This window comes from Hibiscus syriacus, unplaced genomic scaffold (assembly GCF_006381635.1).
Source record: "Hibiscus syriacus cultivar Baekdansim isolate YM2019G1 unplaced genomic scaffold, ASM638163v2 tig00003507_pilon, whole genome shotgun sequence".
Taxonomy (NCBI): domain Eukaryota; kingdom Viridiplantae; phylum Streptophyta; class Magnoliopsida; order Malvales; family Malvaceae; genus Hibiscus; species Hibiscus syriacus.
Window position 1 is genome coordinate 1,588,107 of NW_024061975.1, and position 20,280 is coordinate 1,608,386.

Consider the following 20,280-nt stretch of genomic DNA (forward strand, 5'->3'; position numbering starts at 1 on the left):
ATGATCATGCAGTTCATCTTTCAATTCCAATGATTGATTTTGGAGTTCATACCGAATCAGATCAGATAACTCAAAGAACACTTCCAGAAGATGTTATGAACACATTCCTCTAAAATTCAATGATTGGTTTTACCAAACCAGATCAGATAACTCAAAGAACACTTCCAGAAGATGTTATGAACACATTCCTCTCAAATTCAATGATTGGTTTTTATCAAACCAGATCAGATAACTCAAAGAACACTTCCAGAAGATGCTATGAGCACATTATTCTTCCAAATTCAATGATTGGTTTTACCAAACCAGATCAGATAACTCAAAGAACACTTCCAGAAGATGCTATGAGCACATTATTCTTCCAAATTCAATGATTGGTTTTACCAAACCAGATCAGATAACTCAAAGAACACTTCCAGAAGATGCTATGAGCACATTGCATTTATTCCAGTTAAGGTTTGGACTGGGATATCACAGTACTTATTAGATGTAAAGCCATAATTTGTAGATTCGAAACATTTTCATGCTACTACACTGACAATGACTATATTCATAATTCTGCCAATTAAGAACAAATTTTCTCTTTATTCTGCTTCTTCCATGTGCTGATGCTTTTCCATTGACAAAGAAATGATGGCCTTCTTTTGAGTGTCCAGAAATATGTTCTTAATGAGTGCTGAAAATGGAATCTAGTATGGGTTGGAAAGAATAAAGTTGCTCCACTTGAACCTGATGAGGTGGAAATGCTTCTAGGTTTCCCTAAAAACCATACACGAGGATTTGTATAGAGACATGTTCCATGGTGGTATCAATGTCCTGTCTTTTTTCTCTGGGATCAATGATGCAGAAGTTGCATTTTACTGTCTTGGCATACTTTTGAAAACAGATGTGCAAGAACTGAATGATGATCGGTTGGAGCAATTGATGAGTAGTTTTGTCGAATTCGACCTTGTTGTAAGTGGCATCCAGCGTAACCTTACTGGAAGAAATAAACATCATCATGATGAACTAGAAGATTTTTGTTAGTGCATTTTCTTGCAATGATTGCTACAACAAACTGTCTCTTCTGCTGCTTCAATATATCCCACTCTTTTCGAATTATGGAACGGTTTAGTTGACAGTAAAATTTGTCATCTTCAACTTTTGGAATCCTGTAACCAATGTTACCCTATATAAAAGGCCTATAAGGGTAGATTCTGTTCCAATGTCTTATTCTGTGCCATAAGTCCTCAAATTCAAATTCAGTAATCTTCTGAAGGACATAATGAATATCATCTTGACAAAGAAAATGATCAGCATAGAGGAAGTAGCAATAATGTATCAAGACTTGAGCCAGCATCACGGTATAACCAGAGTGCAGGTAGTGACTTGTTCATGGCTTTATGATGTAATCTTCTAGAGAACATGAATTGATGGTTGGGGAAAATAATCTTTCTGATGATGCTTATCACCCTCAGCATGAGATAAACGATAATCTTTCTTGATGAGCTGCTAATAATGTCATAGGAGAGTGTCACAAGTTCAATTCTCCAGACTTTCTGGCTTCTTGGACCACTTGCCTTCAAAAATGTGAAGTGCTTCATTATTCTGGCCTCGTTCATTCTTTTTCTACAACAGATGTAGAATAAGCAACAATTGCTTCAAAGACCTTCCTCATTTAAGGCTGTCCTGTTTGAAAATGTTTTTTCTCATTTCTTTAATGAAGAATGAAAGAATTTTGCAAAGTATTACCCCTTTCAAGTTCACAATATAATCAAACCATAAACAATAAGTTTAATGAATATCCAATAAATCAACTACACTTTTAAATCATTCAAAAATCATAGTCCTATGGCAAGTGTCAAAATTATTGACTGATTTGAGGTGTAGGTTGATTTTGGTAAAGTAGGTTCTTTCAAGTTGATTCAGTATGTCGCTTCGGCTTCCACTATCTTGAAGAAAAGGTTGTTATGCTCATCTTGTAAAGATGCTTCTCATTTCCAAAATCTCAGGAACGTCTTTGGGATGTGCGGTGCTTCTTTTAAGAGCTTAAAATTGTCTCTTATGTCGTTGTTGCACCATTCAATATTAGAGCCGCCTTTTCAGGTTTTCAACTCAAATCCTCATTTGGTTCTAAGATGTTATTTAAAAATTTACATCTTGAACCCCCTTTTATCATTTTTCATATCATGTATTAAAGATTTTAAAAACCAATTTTTGCAAATAAAAATCAATCTTGAGAGGCGGAATGAATTCTAAAGATATTCTCTTTTACTTAGAAATCCATGTATGATTAAAATGGACTTTTCAGGTACGTAATGTAGGTCATGGCTTATGGTTACGAAAGAAAGGGATAAAAAAGGCCCAAATAAGTGTTTAAGGGTAATCAAACCAAGGATCAATTCATTCTGATGCCATCAATCTTGCCTTGCTTAACTTGGATCTGCTTTGTTGGAGATTTTTCCATCATCTAGATCCCTCTAGACTGCCAAATTTTGGATTCATTTCCATTTTCTAATATCTTCAGCATTTCTTGCTCTTCTTGTTTGTACTTGATCAACCTTGTAACTTGAGGCTCAATAATTCACCCATCTTGATTTAATTTTTTTCTTTTTCTTTTTTGTTTTTTTTTCTATTTCTTTCCTTTCTTTTTCTTTTTCCTCTTTTTTCTTTTTTCCTTTCTTTGCTGGATTTTTTTTCTTTCTTTGCTGGATGAGTATAATACTTCAATTGCTTTGAGCATCTCCTTTTCCTTTTGCATTTTGGAGGTTTTCCATTATTCTTGATTGGATTGATCTTCAAGCACTCTGTATTTGACATACTTTATAGTTCAAAATTTTCATGACTTCATGGAAACTTGTCTTCGTAATAAAAATGTATTAACAATCTTTATTCTTGTGAGCAAATATCCTTCACCTTGCCCCTAATGTGGAGGGTGATCCTTGGTTAGGGTTGAATCAGAAGAAAAATCATTCAGGCTCAAGTGGGGACAACAAAGGATATATATATATATTAAAGGATAAATGAAACAATGCCGTTCGTCATCTCATACACAGAAACCTTTGTAAAAAGAGGTATCTCCAGGGGGATGAATATTCAAGATTAATTTTACTTACATGAAAAATGTAATTAATGCATGATATATTTATTTCAATCAATCACTTTCCCCTTCTTCTTTGAGTATGCCCTAATCACTCAAAATTATCATCAATGAGTTGGTCCATGATGCCTCATCTCGTCTCTTCTTGCAGTAAAATTCACGGATAATTGAAAGTTTGGTTCTTTTGAGGTCTTTTGGTTTATGATGGTTTTGTGTTTGGAAGGATAAATGTGTGACTCTTAAAGTCATGTATATGGTGGAAGGGATAATATCATAAACCAACCAACTCTATCCGAGAAGGTAAACATCTAGAGTTGATGTCTCAAAAACAAGTAGAGACATTTCTTCAGAATCTCAGATAAATGTAGTGTCAGGATTTGGTTTTGGTAAGGGTCGAGTAATTGACATTGGATGGGATATTGAAGATATAATTTTACCACTTGCCAATAGATCTATAACTCTTGAAAAATTAAAAGAATATTTAATCTACTTGATACTCAATAATCTCAAGATTAAAATTTGACTCCTTGCTCATAACCATAAAAGAAACACATATTTATTTATTGCACAAAAGGCAGAGAAATGAACAAAAAACATATTCAAACAAGATGCTGAAAATATAAAGTACTACAGTGGTAGATAACACTTCCACTTGTTTATGCATCATTACTCCTCTATTATTGGGTGTGTACTTGGCCCAGGATTTTTATCCTTATTTTCCCCCCATTCCTTGATCGTTTCTTATGTCAAGACTCCCTTGTCGACGAGCGTCTCTATTTCCTTTAACAGTGACCAACAATTCCCTGTTGAATGTCCAGATACTCCCAAGTAAAAATTACAGAAGATATTTTGATCATAGCAATGGGCATAAGGCTTTGGTGACACCTTCACCAATCTTGGTGTAATGTATTGACCTTTAACCAAATGAGGGTACAAGTCTGAGATAAATTCTTGAAACACCTTCAGAGTTTTTCTCGCTCGCGAGGCTATCACTTTCTTTGACCGTTCTGAACGAATGAATGCTCTCATGTTATCGAGGGGGTTCTGAATGCTCATTTCAGCTATAACTGGGGTAATATTAACCAGATTTCTTAAGTTTTCCTTTGCCTTACTGGTTTTCGGAAAATCTGATACATGTATCTGAGGTGTCTTCTAGGTTATATTTACCTCATTCTTTCTTAGACCTATAGGCCAATCTCGAATTACATCCATGGGAGCCTTTTGATTTCTTTTCCCATTTTCTTTGCAGGATTTGGTCACATTAGTCTCTGTTGAAGCAACAATTTCTGAACATTGAACCTTCACCCCTTTTTTTACCTTATATTTTTGAATTGTTTGCTCTAAAGGATCTTGGAAATTTCCCTCAAGGTTACCAGGAACCTTAGCTGAACAATTTGAAATTTCAGTCTGATTTTTCCAAGGAACCTCCTTATAGGTCCAATTCTCATTTGGAGGCCACTGTGGTGGAACAAGTCATGGAGTAGTTAATCTGGCTGAGAGCATTTTTGAATGCAGTTTTTCACTCGAACAATGGAAGGGAGGAAATTGAAAACCCTGCACATTCTTTTTCTTCTTGACCACTTTATAAGGTTTGACACCATGTTTAACTGAATAAGACCTCATTATATTAACTTCAGCTTCTTTCTCGACGTTAGTATCGTCAGAGTCGCTTATCTTGCCATTCTTGATAGGTATTTCGATCATTTCTCCAATCATGTCGATGTCAGAGAAATTATTAGTGACAGCCCCTATCATGTGATTAATATAGGGAAATTTTAATGTACTGATGAAAAAAGTAGTGAACTCCCTTTCAGTCAATGGTGGATGCACTTGAAAAGCGACGCCATTCCATCGTTGTGAATACTGTCGAAAACTTTCATTGCACTTTATATTCATGTTTTGCAACATTGTTCGATCAGGGGCCATATCAGCCATATGATTGTATTGACCCAAAAAGGCTTGAGATAAGTCCCTCCAAGAACGTATTTGAGTACGTTTTAGCGGATTATACCTTTTTGATACAGACCCGGATAAACTGTCTTGGAAATAGTGGATCAACAATTTTTCATTCTCTACATAGCCAGTCATACGACGACAATACATAGTGATATGATATGAAGGGCATGTGGTCCCATTATACTTCTCAAAATCTGGAACCTTGAACTTTGGTGGAATAACCAGGCCAGGGACCAAACTTAGTTCTTTGGCATCAAACCCATAAAATGACTCAACTGTCTCTATAGATTTTATCACCTCTTCTATATTTTCCAGTCGTTGAGTGAATTTTTCCTTCTCAACTGATTTGTTTAGGTCAAGGACCTTATTACAAAATTCATCAGGCTCCAACTCAGAAGTAGTAGAACAATTAGTGGGGAATGATGCTCCAGCTTGATATGGTGAGTTCTTAACAGCAAAATAAATTGGTGACTGAATTTCCTGGGGTATAGAGGTGAACTCAGGAATCTGAACAGGTGTAACACCCAAAGAATTTGTGGGGTTTTCAACAAGACTCTTTCCAGCAGTCAAATGCTTATCAATCATTTCTTTCATATTGTTCAGTAGATCGATCTGAGAATTAGCTTTGATTTGTGCCAACTTGCTCCTCAATTCCTCTTGTATTTCTTTCTGCTTTATCTCAAATTTGGCTAGCCTATCTTCAGTTTCTTTAGACATTTTTCTTGTGTCGTGCTGAGCGTTCTTGCTTCAAGGAAAAACCAAGATCACTTCGTTTGGAATCCTTATTTTAATGAATGAATGTTTTAATGTATTATGAAAAAAATGCAAAGATGCCAAATGCAAATGTAAAATTGTAAATGTAAATTATTTAAAATACCAGAATAGGACATCCAGTTATATTAAGACTGCCCTTTTCTTTGATATTGAAAATAAATAAACATTATTATTTAATTAAATATGTTTTAATGCATGATGTAAATTTAAAAATGTAAATGTAAATAAAAACGTAAAAATGTACAAATGCAAAATATAAATGCATGTATGAAAAGGTGTTACTCAAGAGTGATCATCTTAGAACAGATTTCATTGAACGCAAAAGTTTCGGTACATCAAACAAAACTTTACATATAGGGATATATTTCATTCCCAACTTCTCCAAAGCCAAATTAGTCTATCAACTTAAGGGACATATTGCTTGTCTGGACTGCAACCTCTTCCATGACATTCTCTTTCATTTTCTGTCACTTCTCGGAGTTGCTCATTTTCCCTTGTAAGAGATCTTTTCTGTCCAAGAAGTTCTTGAACAAGATCTTCATATATGTTGCAGTTCTTTTTCAGCTTGGTGACCCATGTTATCCATTCTTCTGGGGTACTTCCTAGGCCAGCATTTTGAAAGGTTTGACTGATCTTCTGAAAATCTTCATGCATGGTTTTCATTTATGTGCTCAATTTCTCGTTTTGGTCGTTCAAGTCCTTCAAATAACATGCTTGAGCTTCATAAAAATCTCCACTACTATGAATGTCCCGACTTATACTCTTACCATAGACTGCTTTTGGTATCAATCTGGCAGAATCTTTATGGATTACTTTTGGTATTAATATAACCGGTTCTCTGTGTGCAGAACTTCCCTCGATCCTCGTAGTTTCTTCAGGATGTCTTTCCTTGGTCGTATCATATTTTGTTTGATCATAAAATTTTTTTTTCCATTTACGATTTCTTTCCAATATGATGAACAGTCTTTCAAGCCAACACCTTTTGGTTATGCCATGATCATGTAATGCAAACAAAAGAAATCAATATGAACATATTAGAGCAATGTAATATGCATGAAAAAAAAATAGAATAGTTAGTACCAACTAAAAAAATCTATTTATCAATGTATAAAATCTTAACCTCATGTTTTCTAGTTCCATGATTTGTTTGGAAAATTTAACTTAACCGCACGATTTCTAGTTCGCATGCATTTATTCAGGAAAAGGAAATAAAATAAATTAAAAGCTAGAGTTTATTTCTCCTTTGTGTATACCTACTGACAAAATTTCGGCATGGTTTCAGATTGAGAGAGTTTCTAGGGTTTATTATATGCAGGTTTTCAGTTCTAGGAGTAAAGGTACTCGAACTGTCCTTGTTGATGCCCCCTTGGGCTATCAAACCCTCAATCCTAGTCCATTACAGACTTAAACGGACCGAGTTCAATTCGAGGGGATACATTTCTCTATGACTAACACGGAGAATAAATTCTCACGAAGACATAGAGCATGTGAACCCCGAAAGTTACTTGCTAGGTCTGACACGGAGAATAAATTCTCACGAAGACGTCGCTTTCACTCCCACTTAAAAGGGACAAACTCAATTATAGAGCTTTATGTTATGCAATGCAAGTGTTGTGTGTGAGGAGAAATGTTCAAACCTCTAACAGAACAAATAAATAATGAAATAAAATATTTGCAAATAAAATAAAATATTAATAAGAAAATATATAAATAGTATGAAAATAATAAGTATATATAAAAATTTTGAAAAGAAAGAATTAAAAATTAAATATATGAATTTTTAATTTATAATTAATAGAGACAATTTATAATTGATTTTAAAAGATTGACCGGTCCCCAGCGGAGTCGCCAAGCTGTCGTAACCGGTTTTCGTCCGGGCACGAAATATTATACTTGGCGGGAAAATTGATGTGAATAAATGGTTTTGAAAATAAATAATTTGGGAGTCGCCATCGGCCTTTTGGGTTAGGTAGGTCGAATACCTAAAAATTATCTTTTAACAGAGTTTTTAAGAAAACATCAGTTAAAAGATGAACTGATCTGCGTTTATAACCAAAAATTCGTTCTTTTTAATAATAAAAAGGGATTCGTGGTCGGTTACGTTTAGGGAAGGATTAGCACCCCTACAACGCCCAAAATTGGTACTTTTTAATTATAAATTGTCTCTATTATTATAAATTTAAAAAATTCAAAATATATTTAATTTATAATACTATTATTTCAAAATTATAAAAAAATATTTAAAAATATCTGAAAAGGACTTCTAGGTGCCTTAAGACAGCTCTTTTCTTTGATATTTAAATTAAATAATATTTTTTATATATTTTTTTAATTTTAAAATACCAGAATAGGACATCCAGTTGTATTAAGACTGTCATTTTCTTCGATATTGAAAAATAAATATTAAAATAATTAAAAAATATATTATTTATTATATATATATTTATGAATACATAATAATAAAAATATTTAAAAATATAGACAAGTAAAATTAAAACAATAAAAATACAACTAGAACGATATATTTAAAAGCAGTAAAATAAATGAAAACATTTAAAATAAATGACTAAATTATAGTAAAAGTAAAATTAAAAACCTAATTCATAATTAATCAAAATTATAGGGATTATTCATGCTATTTCTTTATTTTATTTATTTAGTGACTAAAATAAAACTATATAAAATTCGGATATTAGATTAAAATAAATTAAAAATATAAACTCAGGATTAAAATATTATTTATTAAAATTAAGGGACTAAATATGTTATTTATCCTAAATATTTATAAATACGGTTAAGGGTTAAAATATAAAAAAATAAAATTTAGAGACCAAATTGAAAGGATTATAAATTTGATTTAGTGACTAAAATGTAAGAATTACAAGTTAGGATGGCTGCGGAAAGGGTTTAACCTTTACCAAATTACACAGATACCCCTCATCAAAACGGCGTCGTTTTGATGAGGGTATTAATACCCAAACGGCCGGCCTCCCTTGGTCTATTGTTTCATTTGTCTGGTTTTGCTTCTCTCTCTACAGAGAGAGAAGCTCTCATTTTCCTTCATCGGAGAAGAGAATCGGTCTCCGTTTCCGGCGACGATCGCCGCCGTCGGCCCCATCTCCGGTGGCCAGAGATTACCAAACTACCCCAAATTAAAGATATCAACTCCTAAAGGCCAAATCCAACCTCCTTTTACCCTAAATCCCCTTAGATCGACATAGATCTAAGGTTTTTTTACCTTTGACTCTCGACTTTCCGATGGTACGAGGAGGCTCTGATGACTGCAGTTTCCTCGGTAAGTTTCTCTCTTCCCTTCTCTTTCGATATTTGACTGTTGGGTTGTTCTGTGTTGGCTTGCTGTGGCCCCTCTTTGTTTTTGTCTCTCCGTTTTTCTCCTATTCTTCCTTCCTCTTTTCTTTTTTCAGGTTTGGTGGTGGCTTTTTATAGCCACCACAGTGCTCGGATCGGACCAGTCCCAAGAGGGAAGCTTTGGTGAGTCACCATAGCTATGGTGGTGACTCACCATAGGGCTTCAACGTGTGTGGCTTCATGGCAACGGCGGGCTTAGACATCTGGAAGTGGAGGTGTCGGCAGTGTGACATGGGGCAGAGTGGAGGTTTCTGGCGAGGCGGCTGGAAGCTAGGGTTTGGGCCGGTTTGTAGTTATTATTATTATATTATTATTATTTATTTATTATTATTTTTTAATAATAATAATAATATATATAATAATATATATAATAATATATATAATAATTATAATTATAATAATAATAATAATAAACAAATAAATAAAATGGGTAAAAAAATTAGTATCTTCAAGTAGTTCTAATAATTTTGCCTCAGGCTCCTGTACTTTTCGAGGGCATTGGCCATTCTCTAAATCCTGTCAATAGCTTGGTAAGCTGCTTGCATCTGGTTTCAAAGTTTTTTTTTTAAATGATAATTTATTATCGAACTCAACCTCCTCTTTTGGTCACCTTAACATTGGCACTACTTTTAGGTGTTAAAGGTTCTCTCAGCTTCTCCATCTGCCTACTCGGCTAATCCCAATTCCAAGCTGTCAACTCCACCATTATTGATGGGTTTTGCGATCTCCTTAGTTTCAGTTGTACATGTATGTTAGTGACGACTGTTCGTTTCTTCTAAACATTCCTATTATGAACCTCTATGCATTCCATCTTATTTTAAGATGGTTTACATGAAATGCTAGAAGCTCATTTTCCCATGACTCCTCGTATTGCAAGCGCTGTGTTCAAATAAGTTATGAATTTATTATTTCCTTTTGCAGGCAAGGAACAATTCACGTATTTTTATTTCTGGCTCACTGAGTATGTTCAGCAACCGATATGTGGTATATTAACTTTTTTAACTGAGCTTCCATGATGAATTTTTGTTTCCTTCCGATTTTGAAATTTATAACATGTCATTTTTCTTAATGAACTCTTAAAATATTTTTCAGATTGTTTAGATCTGGCGTGCAGAAGGCTGGAAGCCCAACCAAGTGAGCGAATCAGTAACTCTCTAAGCTACCCTTTCAATGTAAGATCTGGGAAATCTTAAACAAGTCCGCATCAATTTATGCTCAATAAATTGAAAGAAACAGCTAACATGCTTTTAGGCTCTAAAACCATCATAAGAAAGTCCATGTCAGACATTTTATGTATCTTCTTATTCTTTGAGATTGAAACCAGATTCATTTCCATGTTCATGAACATTTTACGCCTTTGTACTTTTATCTAAGTATGCAGTAGTTTTTTTTATCTGACTTAACAAGAAATGTTCTTTCTAATGGCAGACATAAGAAATCAGGTAATGAGCAATATTGACCGAACTTAGCAAATGGGTTTTCCATGAATGTGGTCATCTTAAGGTAGGCATATTGATCAACATTGTCAGTGTATAAATATAATTCTTATATTACAACTTAATTTTCTGGCATCTTCTTCCTTTTCTCTTTCATGTGCATGTATGGTGCTGATTTAACTCATGTTTTGATCTTTAGGTTGTTAATGTAAAACACCACAAAGTTGGAGAAACATGTTGGGAAATAAACCGAGTACGAGTAATTTCCCTATAACAAGATTAGTGAGAATGCGAAATAAAAGCGGAAAAATAATATCCGAAATTGATAACGGAGTTCAGCCAATTATGTCTACGTCTCCGGACTGCTGCAGATCTTTTACTAGAGAGAAAATTTACAGGTGTTTACAAAACATTTACTACTCACAAGAAAGCTCTCTAGTATTGGGAGAAAGAAATGATTTTGAAGCTAAATGAGTTAGGGTATTTATAGTTTAAGCTTAGAGACTAAACTTGTAATTAACCCTATTTCTATTTTAATAAAAAATTACCAACTCATTGAATTATGCACCATTCGGTGCCAACCTATTGAAATTAAGACCATTCGGTGCCAACCTTGACTTTCAACAATCTCCCACTTGAAGACTGATTTTAATCTGTCTTCACACCTCGATTAATGCAACAACATTTCTAGTCTTGTTATTCTGGCATGCCAACTGAAGCTGAACATAACTTCAGTTTGTTCGTGGTTACCGTCTTTGTCAACATGTCTGCCGGATTTTGAGCTCCACAAGTTTCAAAATCCCATCTTCCAGAAGAGACCGGATAAAATGATATCGCAATTGTATGTGCTTCGTCCTAGAATGAAAAGATAGATTCTTTGCTAGATGGATAGCACTTTGACTATTGCAATACAAGACATTGTTTTCTTGTTTCTTGCCTAACTCTTCCAAGAAACTTTGGAGCCAAACCATCTCCTTGCTGGCTTTCGTAATATCGACATATTTTGCTTCAGTTGTGGAGAGAGCAACTATCTTCTGTAGTTTAGAAACCCAACTCATTGTGGTTCCTCCTAGAGTATAGATATACCCTGTAGTGCTTCTTCTGATGTCAACATTTCCCGCTAAGTCAGCATCTACATAGCCTGTTAGTATCATATCTCCACCTTTGAAACAAAGTACTTTGTTTGTGGTACCCCATAGATATCTGAGGATCTATTTGACTGCTTTCCAATGTACCTTTCCCAGATTATTCATGTACCTGTTAACAACTCCCATTGCATGAGTAATATCTGGTCTAGTACAAACCATGTCATATATCAGACTTCCAATTGCTGAGGCATACGACACCTTCACCATGTGTGCACATTCTTCCTCTGTCTTTGGTGACTGTTCTTTGGAGAGTCTAAAATGAACACCTAAAGGTGTACTTACTGGTTTAGCATCTTGCATGTTGAACTTGGAGAGTACTTTGTTGATGTACTCAGCCTGTGATAACATCAGAGTCCTCGACTTTGTGTCTCTCTTGATCCTCATTCCAAGAATCTGCTTTGCAGCGCCCAAATCTTTCATTGCAAACTGCTTTGACAATTTTTTCTTCAAATTTATAATCTCTTGCATGTCTGAACCTGCAACAAGCATGTCATCAACATATAACAATAAAATAATGAAGTTGTTGTTGAACTTCTTGATATAGCAACAAATATCTGCTTGGCATCTGGTAAAACCACTGCTACTCATGAAGCTATCAAACTTCTTGTACCACTGTCTAGGAGCTTGTTTTAAACCATACAAGCTATTTTTCAACCTGCATACCAGGTTTTTCTTTCCTGCCTCTATGAAGCCTTCTGGCTGCCTCATATAGATTTCTTCCTCTAAATCACCATGAATGAAAGCTGTCTTTACATCTAACTGCTCAAGATGTAGATTCTCTGCAGCTATAATTTTCAACACCAGTCTGATCGTAGATAGTTTTATGACTGGAGAGAAAATTTCATTGTAGTCAATACATTCTTTTTGCAGAAAACCTTTGACAACCAATCTTGCTTTATAGCGTTTGCTCCCATCGTGCTCTTCTTTGATCCTTTAAATCCACTTGTTATGGAGCGCTTTCTTGCCTGGTGGTAATTCAGCTAATTCCCACGTCTGATTTGACATAAGCGAGTCCATCTCATCTTTCATGAAAGACTCTCACTTGACTGAATCCTCCACTTGCATTGCTTCATCATAGCACTCTGGTTCACCATTGTCAGTCAGCAACAAGTAGTGCAAAGAAGGCGAAAAACGTTAGGTTGGTTTAGGAATTCTGGAGGAGCGTGTTAGTTCCGGTGTGCTTGGTTCTTCTTGAACTGCTTCAGGACTGATTTGAACATCATTTCCAGAAATCTCATCGAACTCAACAAATTCCTTTGTTTCAGCTTCGGTATTGGAGCTACTTGATTCTATGGTTGACCTTTCTTTGTACATCACATTCTCATTGAAAATGACATCTCTTCTTCTGATGATCTTCCGATTTTCATAGTCCCAAAATCGGTAACCTAACTCATCACCACCATAACCAATAAAAACACATTTATTGGACTTGGCGTCAAGTTTACTTGTTCAGCAGAATTTATGTGTACATAAGAAATGCAACCAAACACTCTTAAGTGTGAAAGGTTTATTTCTTTCTTGCTCCAAACTTCCTCTGGTATTCTGCCATCCAAAGGAACTGAGGGCCCACGGTTGATCAGGTAAGCTACAGTGTTGATAGCTTTAGCCCATAGCAATTTGGGCAATCCGACATGTATCCTCATTCTTCTGGCACGTTCATTCAGAGTTTTGTTCATGCACTCTGCTACGCCATTCTGCTACGGTGTCATGGGAATTGTTATCTCCATCTTGATCCCATTGTTTGCACAGAAATCTCTGAATCTGCTATTTCTGTACTCTCCTCCATTATCATATCTCAACCGCTTGACTTTCAGACCACTCTCATTTTCCACCATGACCCTCCATTTTCTGAAGGTATCAAAGACTTCTGATTTCTTCTTCAGAAAATAAACCCATACATTCATTGTAGAATCATCGATGAAGGTGACATAATATAGTGAGCATGCAAAAGATGAATCTGGAGATGGTTCCCATACATCAGTATGAACCAACCCTAACTTTTCAGCTTTGGGTGTCTTGCCAATCTTTGCAAAACTGACTTTCTTTTGTTTGCCAAAAATGTAATCCTCGCATAGTCCGATATATACACTCTTTAGATCCGGCAACTTCCCTTTTGACAAAAGTGTCTTCATCTATTTCTCGCTCATATGGCCAAGCCTTTGGTTCTATATGTTTGATTTTCCATCAGCATCTGCTACTGTAATGATATTCTCTAAATTTGAGGTTACATAGAGAGTATCAGTCTTCTTACCACGAGCAATGACAAGTGCTCATTTGGTAATCTTCCATTCACAACCTGAAAAGGTTTTACTATAACCTTCTCCATCAAGTTATCCAAAAAAAATCAAATTTCTTTTGAGGCCAGAAATATGTCTCACTTCTTTCAGCGTCCAGGTGGTCTAGTTTGACAGCTTTAATCAGATGTCTCATTTTCCGACGATCTTCAAGGTTTCATCATCAGCTAGATGAACCTTCCCAAAATCACCACTGACATAGTTCTCCATGATTTCTTGGCATGGGGTAGAGTGGAGAGATGCCCCTGAATCCAAGATCCATGATTCAATCGGACTGTTGACGCTTAGAATCATGGCATCACATGTCTCCTCTGTCATATTGGCAGATTCCTGTGCATCGGTATCTTTCTTCAGTGCTCGACAGTCTCTTTTAAAGTGACCGTTCTTGCCACAATTATAATAGGTAAAATATTTCTTTCCCGTTCTTGATTTTCCCCTTCTGGATTTCGATCTGTCACGATTTGAATTTCTTTCTGAAGTTCTCCCTCTGGACTCCATGTGCAAGGCTGAAGAGCTTGATGCTTCATCAATTCTCTCCGTAGAATTTCTTCACTCAATATCAAATCCCGAACATCATCAAATTTCAATTTGCTGTTTCCCGACGAGCTGCTGACTGCTGTAACAGTAGCATTCCAACTGTCTGGTAGAGATGATAAGAGAATTAAAGCTCGAACTTCATCATCGAATTCAATTTCCACGAAACTCAATTGGGTTGTGATTGTATTGAGTTCATTTAGGTGTTGAGCCACTGATGCTCCTTCTGCCATCCCTAAATTAAATAATCGCCTCATCAAGTGAACTTTGTTTGAGGCTGATGGCTTCTCATACATACTGGAGAAAGCCGCCATAAGACCCGCTGTGGTATTTTCCTTTGCTATGTTGAAAGCAACATTGCGGGATAACGTCAGTTGGATAACTCCGAGGGCTTGTCTGTCGAGAAGAGCCCAGTCTTCATGCCCTCTGGTTGCTTTCCTGAGAGAGGTTGATATAGATTTTTCTGGTACAGAAAATCTTCAATCTGCATCTTCCAAAAGCCAAATTCCACACCATCGAACTTTTCAATTTATCACATTCCCTTCGTCTGCAGCCATTGCTCTCACTCGAATCTGGCTTCGTTTGGATCGTTTCTGACAATTCTTGCGAACCACCGTGTATTATAACACCTCCATCGACAAATTCGTATCACCGACAAAATTTTTATCATTCACAAAATTCACTATTCATGTAAATAGTAATGAATAGTAATCTCACAAAAAATTGACAAAATTCACAACCAAAAGCTTTGATTACCAGTTGTTGGGAAATAAACCGAGTATGAGTAATTTCCCTATAACCAGATTAGTGAGAATGCGAAATAAAAGTGGAAAAATAATACCCGAAATTGATAACGGATTTCAGCCAATTATGCCTACGTCTCCGGACGTCTACGGAGTTCAAGAACATTTTACGCCTTTGTACTTTTATCTAAGTATGTAGTAGTTTTTTTATCTGACTTAACAAGAAATGCTCTTTCTAATGGCAGACATAAGAAATCAGGTAATGAGCAATATTGACTGAACTTAGCAAATGGGTTTTCCATGAACGTGGTCATCTTAAGGTAGGCATATTGATCAACATTGTCAGTGTATAAATATAATTCTTATATTAAAACTTAATTTTCTGGCATCTTCTTCCTTTTCTCTTTCATGTGCATGTTAAAAGTCAGGAAAGTCATGTTTTTTCGGTGATTAAATGCACCGAATTTGGTGGCTGTGTATTGTTGATTTTTGGCTTGGGATAATTACTTTTTAGTCCTTACACACTTTAGGATATTTACAAGATTAGTCCTCAAGCTTTAACTATAAATACTCTAACCCATTTAGCTTCAAAATCATCCCCAAAATTATTTCTTTCTCCATATACTAGAGAGCTTTCTTGTGAGTAGTGAGTGTTTTGTAAACACCTGTAAATTTTCTCTCTTTAGTAAAAGATCTGCAGTAGTCCGAAGACGTAGGCAAAATTGGCTGAACTCCGTTATCAATTTCGGGTATTATTTTTATGCTTTTATTTCACATTCTCACTAATCTGATTATAGGGAAATTACTCGTTACTCGTTTATTTCCCAACAACTGGTATCATGAGCTTTTGGTTGTAAATTTTGTCATTTTTTTTTGCGAGATTACTATTTATGTGAATAGTGAATTTCGTGAATAGTAAAATTTTGTTGGCGTTACGAGTTTGTCGACGGAGGTATTATAATACACGGTGATTCGCAGAAATTGTCAAAAACGATCCAAACGAAGCTAGATTCGAGTGGGAGCGATGGCTGCAGACGAAGGGAATGTGAAAATTGAGAAGTTGGATGGTGCACTCAAGACCTTCTTGGAAGGACTTAGACTAGGGGCAATGCTCGGGAGAGAGCAGGGTGATGCCTAGAGACTTTCGGAGGCCATAGCTGTAGCCGGAAAGCTGACTGAGCTTGCAGGTGTCTAGCCAACTAGCGATGTGTCATCCAGGCCCATTCCCAGATATAGTGGCAATAATGGGGGAGACCGGGAAAATGTACAGCAGGGAGATGGTAGAGAAAGCTCTTCGAATGGCAAAGGTGAGCCATCGACTGTTCGTAGCCAAGGAATTCCATCGGGAAAGAATGGCAAGGCTAAGTTCAGTGTAAAGAATAAGGGTAGCAAGGAAAAATTGAAGTGTTACTTCTGTGATAGTCCTCATTTGATTAGAGGATGTCCCGAGAAGCGTCGCCTTACAACCATCATGAAGATGATGGGAGAAGGAAAAGTAGCAATAATTGGTGTGGTTGCACGTGTTAAAGCTACCAAGCCAGGGAAAAGACTTGGTCCAATTGAGGGGATCATTGCATCCAAGCAAGGTACAACACGAGGCAAGGCTGTTGAGGCTGTCGAACCCAGAAGGAAGACCGATGCGATTACAAGTGTCCAAGCAATCAATTCAGGAGAAAGACTTGCTGAGACTACATGTTCCAGAGTAGCCGAATCAAGGGGCAGGCATGGTGCGACTACAAGTTCTCAAGTAGTCAGCTCAGGATCAAAACGTGACGAGACTGCAGGTGTCAAAGCAGTCGAGCACAAGAAGGGACCCGATGCAATAGCAAGAGATAAAGCCATCAAGCTGAGGGTGCAAAGTGAGCAAGTCTGCTAATAGTATGCCAGGATGGAGGCGTGGTCCAAGTTAATGCGTCTCAAGCATAAAGAGACACTTAAGGAGTATGTGAGCATATCCAGAAGGCTCATGCTCAAAGTCCCAAGTTTGACAGAAGAAGATGGGTTTTTCACCTTCATGTTCGGATTGAAGCAATGGGCGAAGAAAGTGTTAGAGCGAAGGGAAGTCAAGGAATTGTCTAAAGCCTTGAAAACCGCTGAGTCTATCAAAGAATTTGGAGTCAAGAAGAACAAGAATTCCAAAGCAAAGCCGAAATCCGAGGGTAGCGCCAAAAGAATCCGTGATGAAGGCAAGTCAGAGGATGAGAAATGTTGTTCCTCGAGTGGCAGAGAAAATGCACTCAATGATGAACCAGATGGTAAGTCTGGGGAAAATATGTGTAGTCTTGGCACAAGTTCGAGTGTCAAAGATGCTAAACCGAGGGTAAGATTCGAGAAAACGAGGGGGCGTAGACTTAAGATGCCAGAAGTGTTGCAAAATTACCCGATGGGAGCCTAGTCATCCAAGGTGATAGATGAGCCCAAGATCGAGTTGTCCAGAGAAGAGGACGAACTCAGGACCGAAGAGGCGTTGAGAGTTGGCTCAATAAGTTTCATTTCTGCCAAGGCGAGTAGAAGCCAAGTGCAAGAAGAGTTGTCAATGTCCAAGGAGTTTGCCGAGCATGTTCGTGTAGAGAACATGGCTTCAGAGACCATCTTAAGAGAAGGGTCGAAGCAGGGGCATGCCGAGGATGTTCAAGTGAGGAACAATCCTTCAAAGACTAGTGGACAAGAGTCGAAGGGAGCCAAGACGTTGAGGGACAAGGCAACCACGAAGAAACTGCCCAATAACAAGTGGGTTTACAGGGCGGTGACTACAGACAAACTAAAGTTGTGTTCAGCTTCAGTTGGCATGCTAGAATAACAAGAACATAAATATTACTGCATTGATCGAAGTGTGAAGACAAATTAAAATCAGTCTTCAAGTGGGAGATTGTTAAAAGTCAGGAAAGCCATGCTAAAAGTCAGGAAAGTCATGTTGTTTTTCGGTGATTAAATGCACCGAATTCGGTGGCTGTGTATTGTTGATTTTTGGCTTGGGATAATTGCTTTTTAGTCCTTGCACACTTTAGGATATTTACAAGATTAGTCCTCAAGCTTCAACTATAAATACCCTAACCCGTTTAGCTTCAAAATCATCCCAAAAATCATTTCTTTCTCCCTATACTAGAAAGCTTTCTTGTGAGTAGTGAGTGTTCTGTAAACACCTGTCAATTTTTCCTCTTTAGTAAAAGATCTGCAGCAGTCCGGAGACGTAGACATAATTGGCTGAACTCCGTTATCAATTTCGGGTATTATTTTTCCGCTTTTATTTCACATTCTCACTAATATGGTTATAGGGAAATTACTCGTTACTCGTTTATTTCCTAACAGTGCATGTATGGTGCTGATTTAACTCATGTTTTGATCTTTAGGCTGTTAATGTAAAACACCACAAAGTTGGAGAAACAGATGAACCTGCTTTGTACAGGATTAATGATGACTCGGTAATTCATGCACCTTGTACATTTTTTAATGCAAATACCATTTTGCAGAAATTTAACTGAAAAGAAATGGTTGTTTTTCATGAAGGTGTAGTCTGTTGAGATTTATGAGTGGTCTGGATCAAGCTGGGAGCCATATGTTGCTGATAATGTCCAAGTCCAGTTTTATATGATGAGCCTCTATGCTTTGAAAACTTATGTGAATAATTCGGATTTAAGTGTACAACATGAGTAATTTAAGAAAATGAAAAGAATTGGCAAATGAGTTATTTAAGCAAGATAACATCATCATTGGCAGCACCACCATAATTAATGTAGATTCCTAGAGTGGTGTACTAACTTATGGGTTTTTGATGCAGATGGCAGGATTCTTCATCTTTTCTTTTGTCCATCTATGCAACAAGTAGACTTGTAAGCATCCATCCCTACCATGCTTTTGCCTTGGACTCTTGAATTACAAATTTTGTAGCCGTTCAATCGCTGCCATCGGTGTTTTCGTAGAATGATGTAGACTTTGAGTTTTAGTTTCAGTGATTAAAATCAAATCCTCCAACAATCACAAAAACAAAATGTATTTGATGCAATATGTGTTGAGTGGTTAGTCTTTTAGAGCAAATGCCTTCTCACTCAGTTTGGTAGGGTTTCCTCTATCCTCTCCTTCACTCAGTTATTATCATCTACCAAGATTTTGAATATGAAAAAGGAACAGGCATCGAAGATTGGAACACAATATTGTCTACATCTTGAGTTGGTTATGAAATGCATTTTGTTCTTATGGTTGGAATGCTTAATACGTTTAAACACGTCTGTTTATATATTACAATAGCAATTATACTAACCAAACTAAGATTTATCGCCGATAATTAAAGAATTGACATTTCTATTAATTAGCAGACTATTTCAAATCTATATTAATTTCTTTAGAAAAAAATTAAAATGTAATTATTTATTACATTACTACTTGAACTTGGATCATTTAGTGGAGCAAGTCCCCTTTGATCACTTGAACAATGCATCAATATTTATATAAAACATATTTCTTATTATAACACTTGAATTTAAGAAACTTAGAAAAATAAAACTCAAGAGAGACACCCCAACAGCAAATCACAAACACAAACGGTAACAAAACAAAAGGAATAACCAAATCATCATTCAGCGGGAGAAATCATATTTCCCTTTCCCCCACGCACATCTAGCAAGTGAGATCTTTCCCCAAGTTGCACTTCACGGGAAGTTCCTTAGCTCGATTGAAATCGACTCCGTAATCCGTCATCCACTTGGAATTCTTGAAGAAACAAAGGCATGTGAGGTCGGCACCGTTCAAAGCCATGCAGCACGGGGCCGAAGGCGGCGGAGGGTTCGGATTCACGGCGGTCACGCTCGGCTGGCATGCCTGGAAACCCTCTTTGCTCATACCACAAACTTTCTGACCACTTGCCACTCTGGGTCCCGACCCAAGGGCTAAACCTACTACCACCATTGTCACAACCATAAGCTTAGCATATCCCTCCATATCTTTTGATCCCCA

General features: G+C 36.6%; 1 protein-coding gene and 1 long non-coding RNA gene across 3 annotated transcripts; one reads left to right on the forward strand and one right to left on the reverse strand.

Moving 5' to 3' along the window:
• Positions 1-10,630: 10,630 nt before the first annotated feature.
• LOC120178544 lies at positions 10,631-18,868 on the forward strand. 2 transcript variants are annotated; one of them, XR_005521525.1, is made up of 3 exons: positions 10,631-10,678; positions 18,681-18,752; positions 18,838-18,868. It is a non-coding gene; the product is annotated as an uncharacterized LOC120178544 (long non-coding RNA). The 2 variants fall into 2 exon arrangements; XR_005521524.1 differs by lacking the exon at positions 10,631-10,678 and adding an exon at positions 15,605-15,650 and having other exon boundaries at positions 18,838-18,848.
• A 1,076-nt stretch (positions 18,869-19,944) lies between these two features.
• LOC120178336 (putative lipid-transfer protein DIR1) lies at positions 19,945-20,265 on the reverse strand. Its single transcript, XM_039184208.1, has one exon. The coding sequence runs from the start codon at positions 20,263-20,265 to the stop codon at positions 19,945-19,947; it is 321 nt and encodes a 106-aa protein (XP_039040139.1).
• Positions 20,266-20,280: the final 15 nt, after the last annotated feature.

Coding starts and splice junctions, on each gene's coding strand:
- LOC120178336 (XM_039184208.1), bottom strand. CDS start 20,265: ATGGAGGGATATGCTAAGCTTATGGTTGTGACAATGGTGGTAGTAGGT.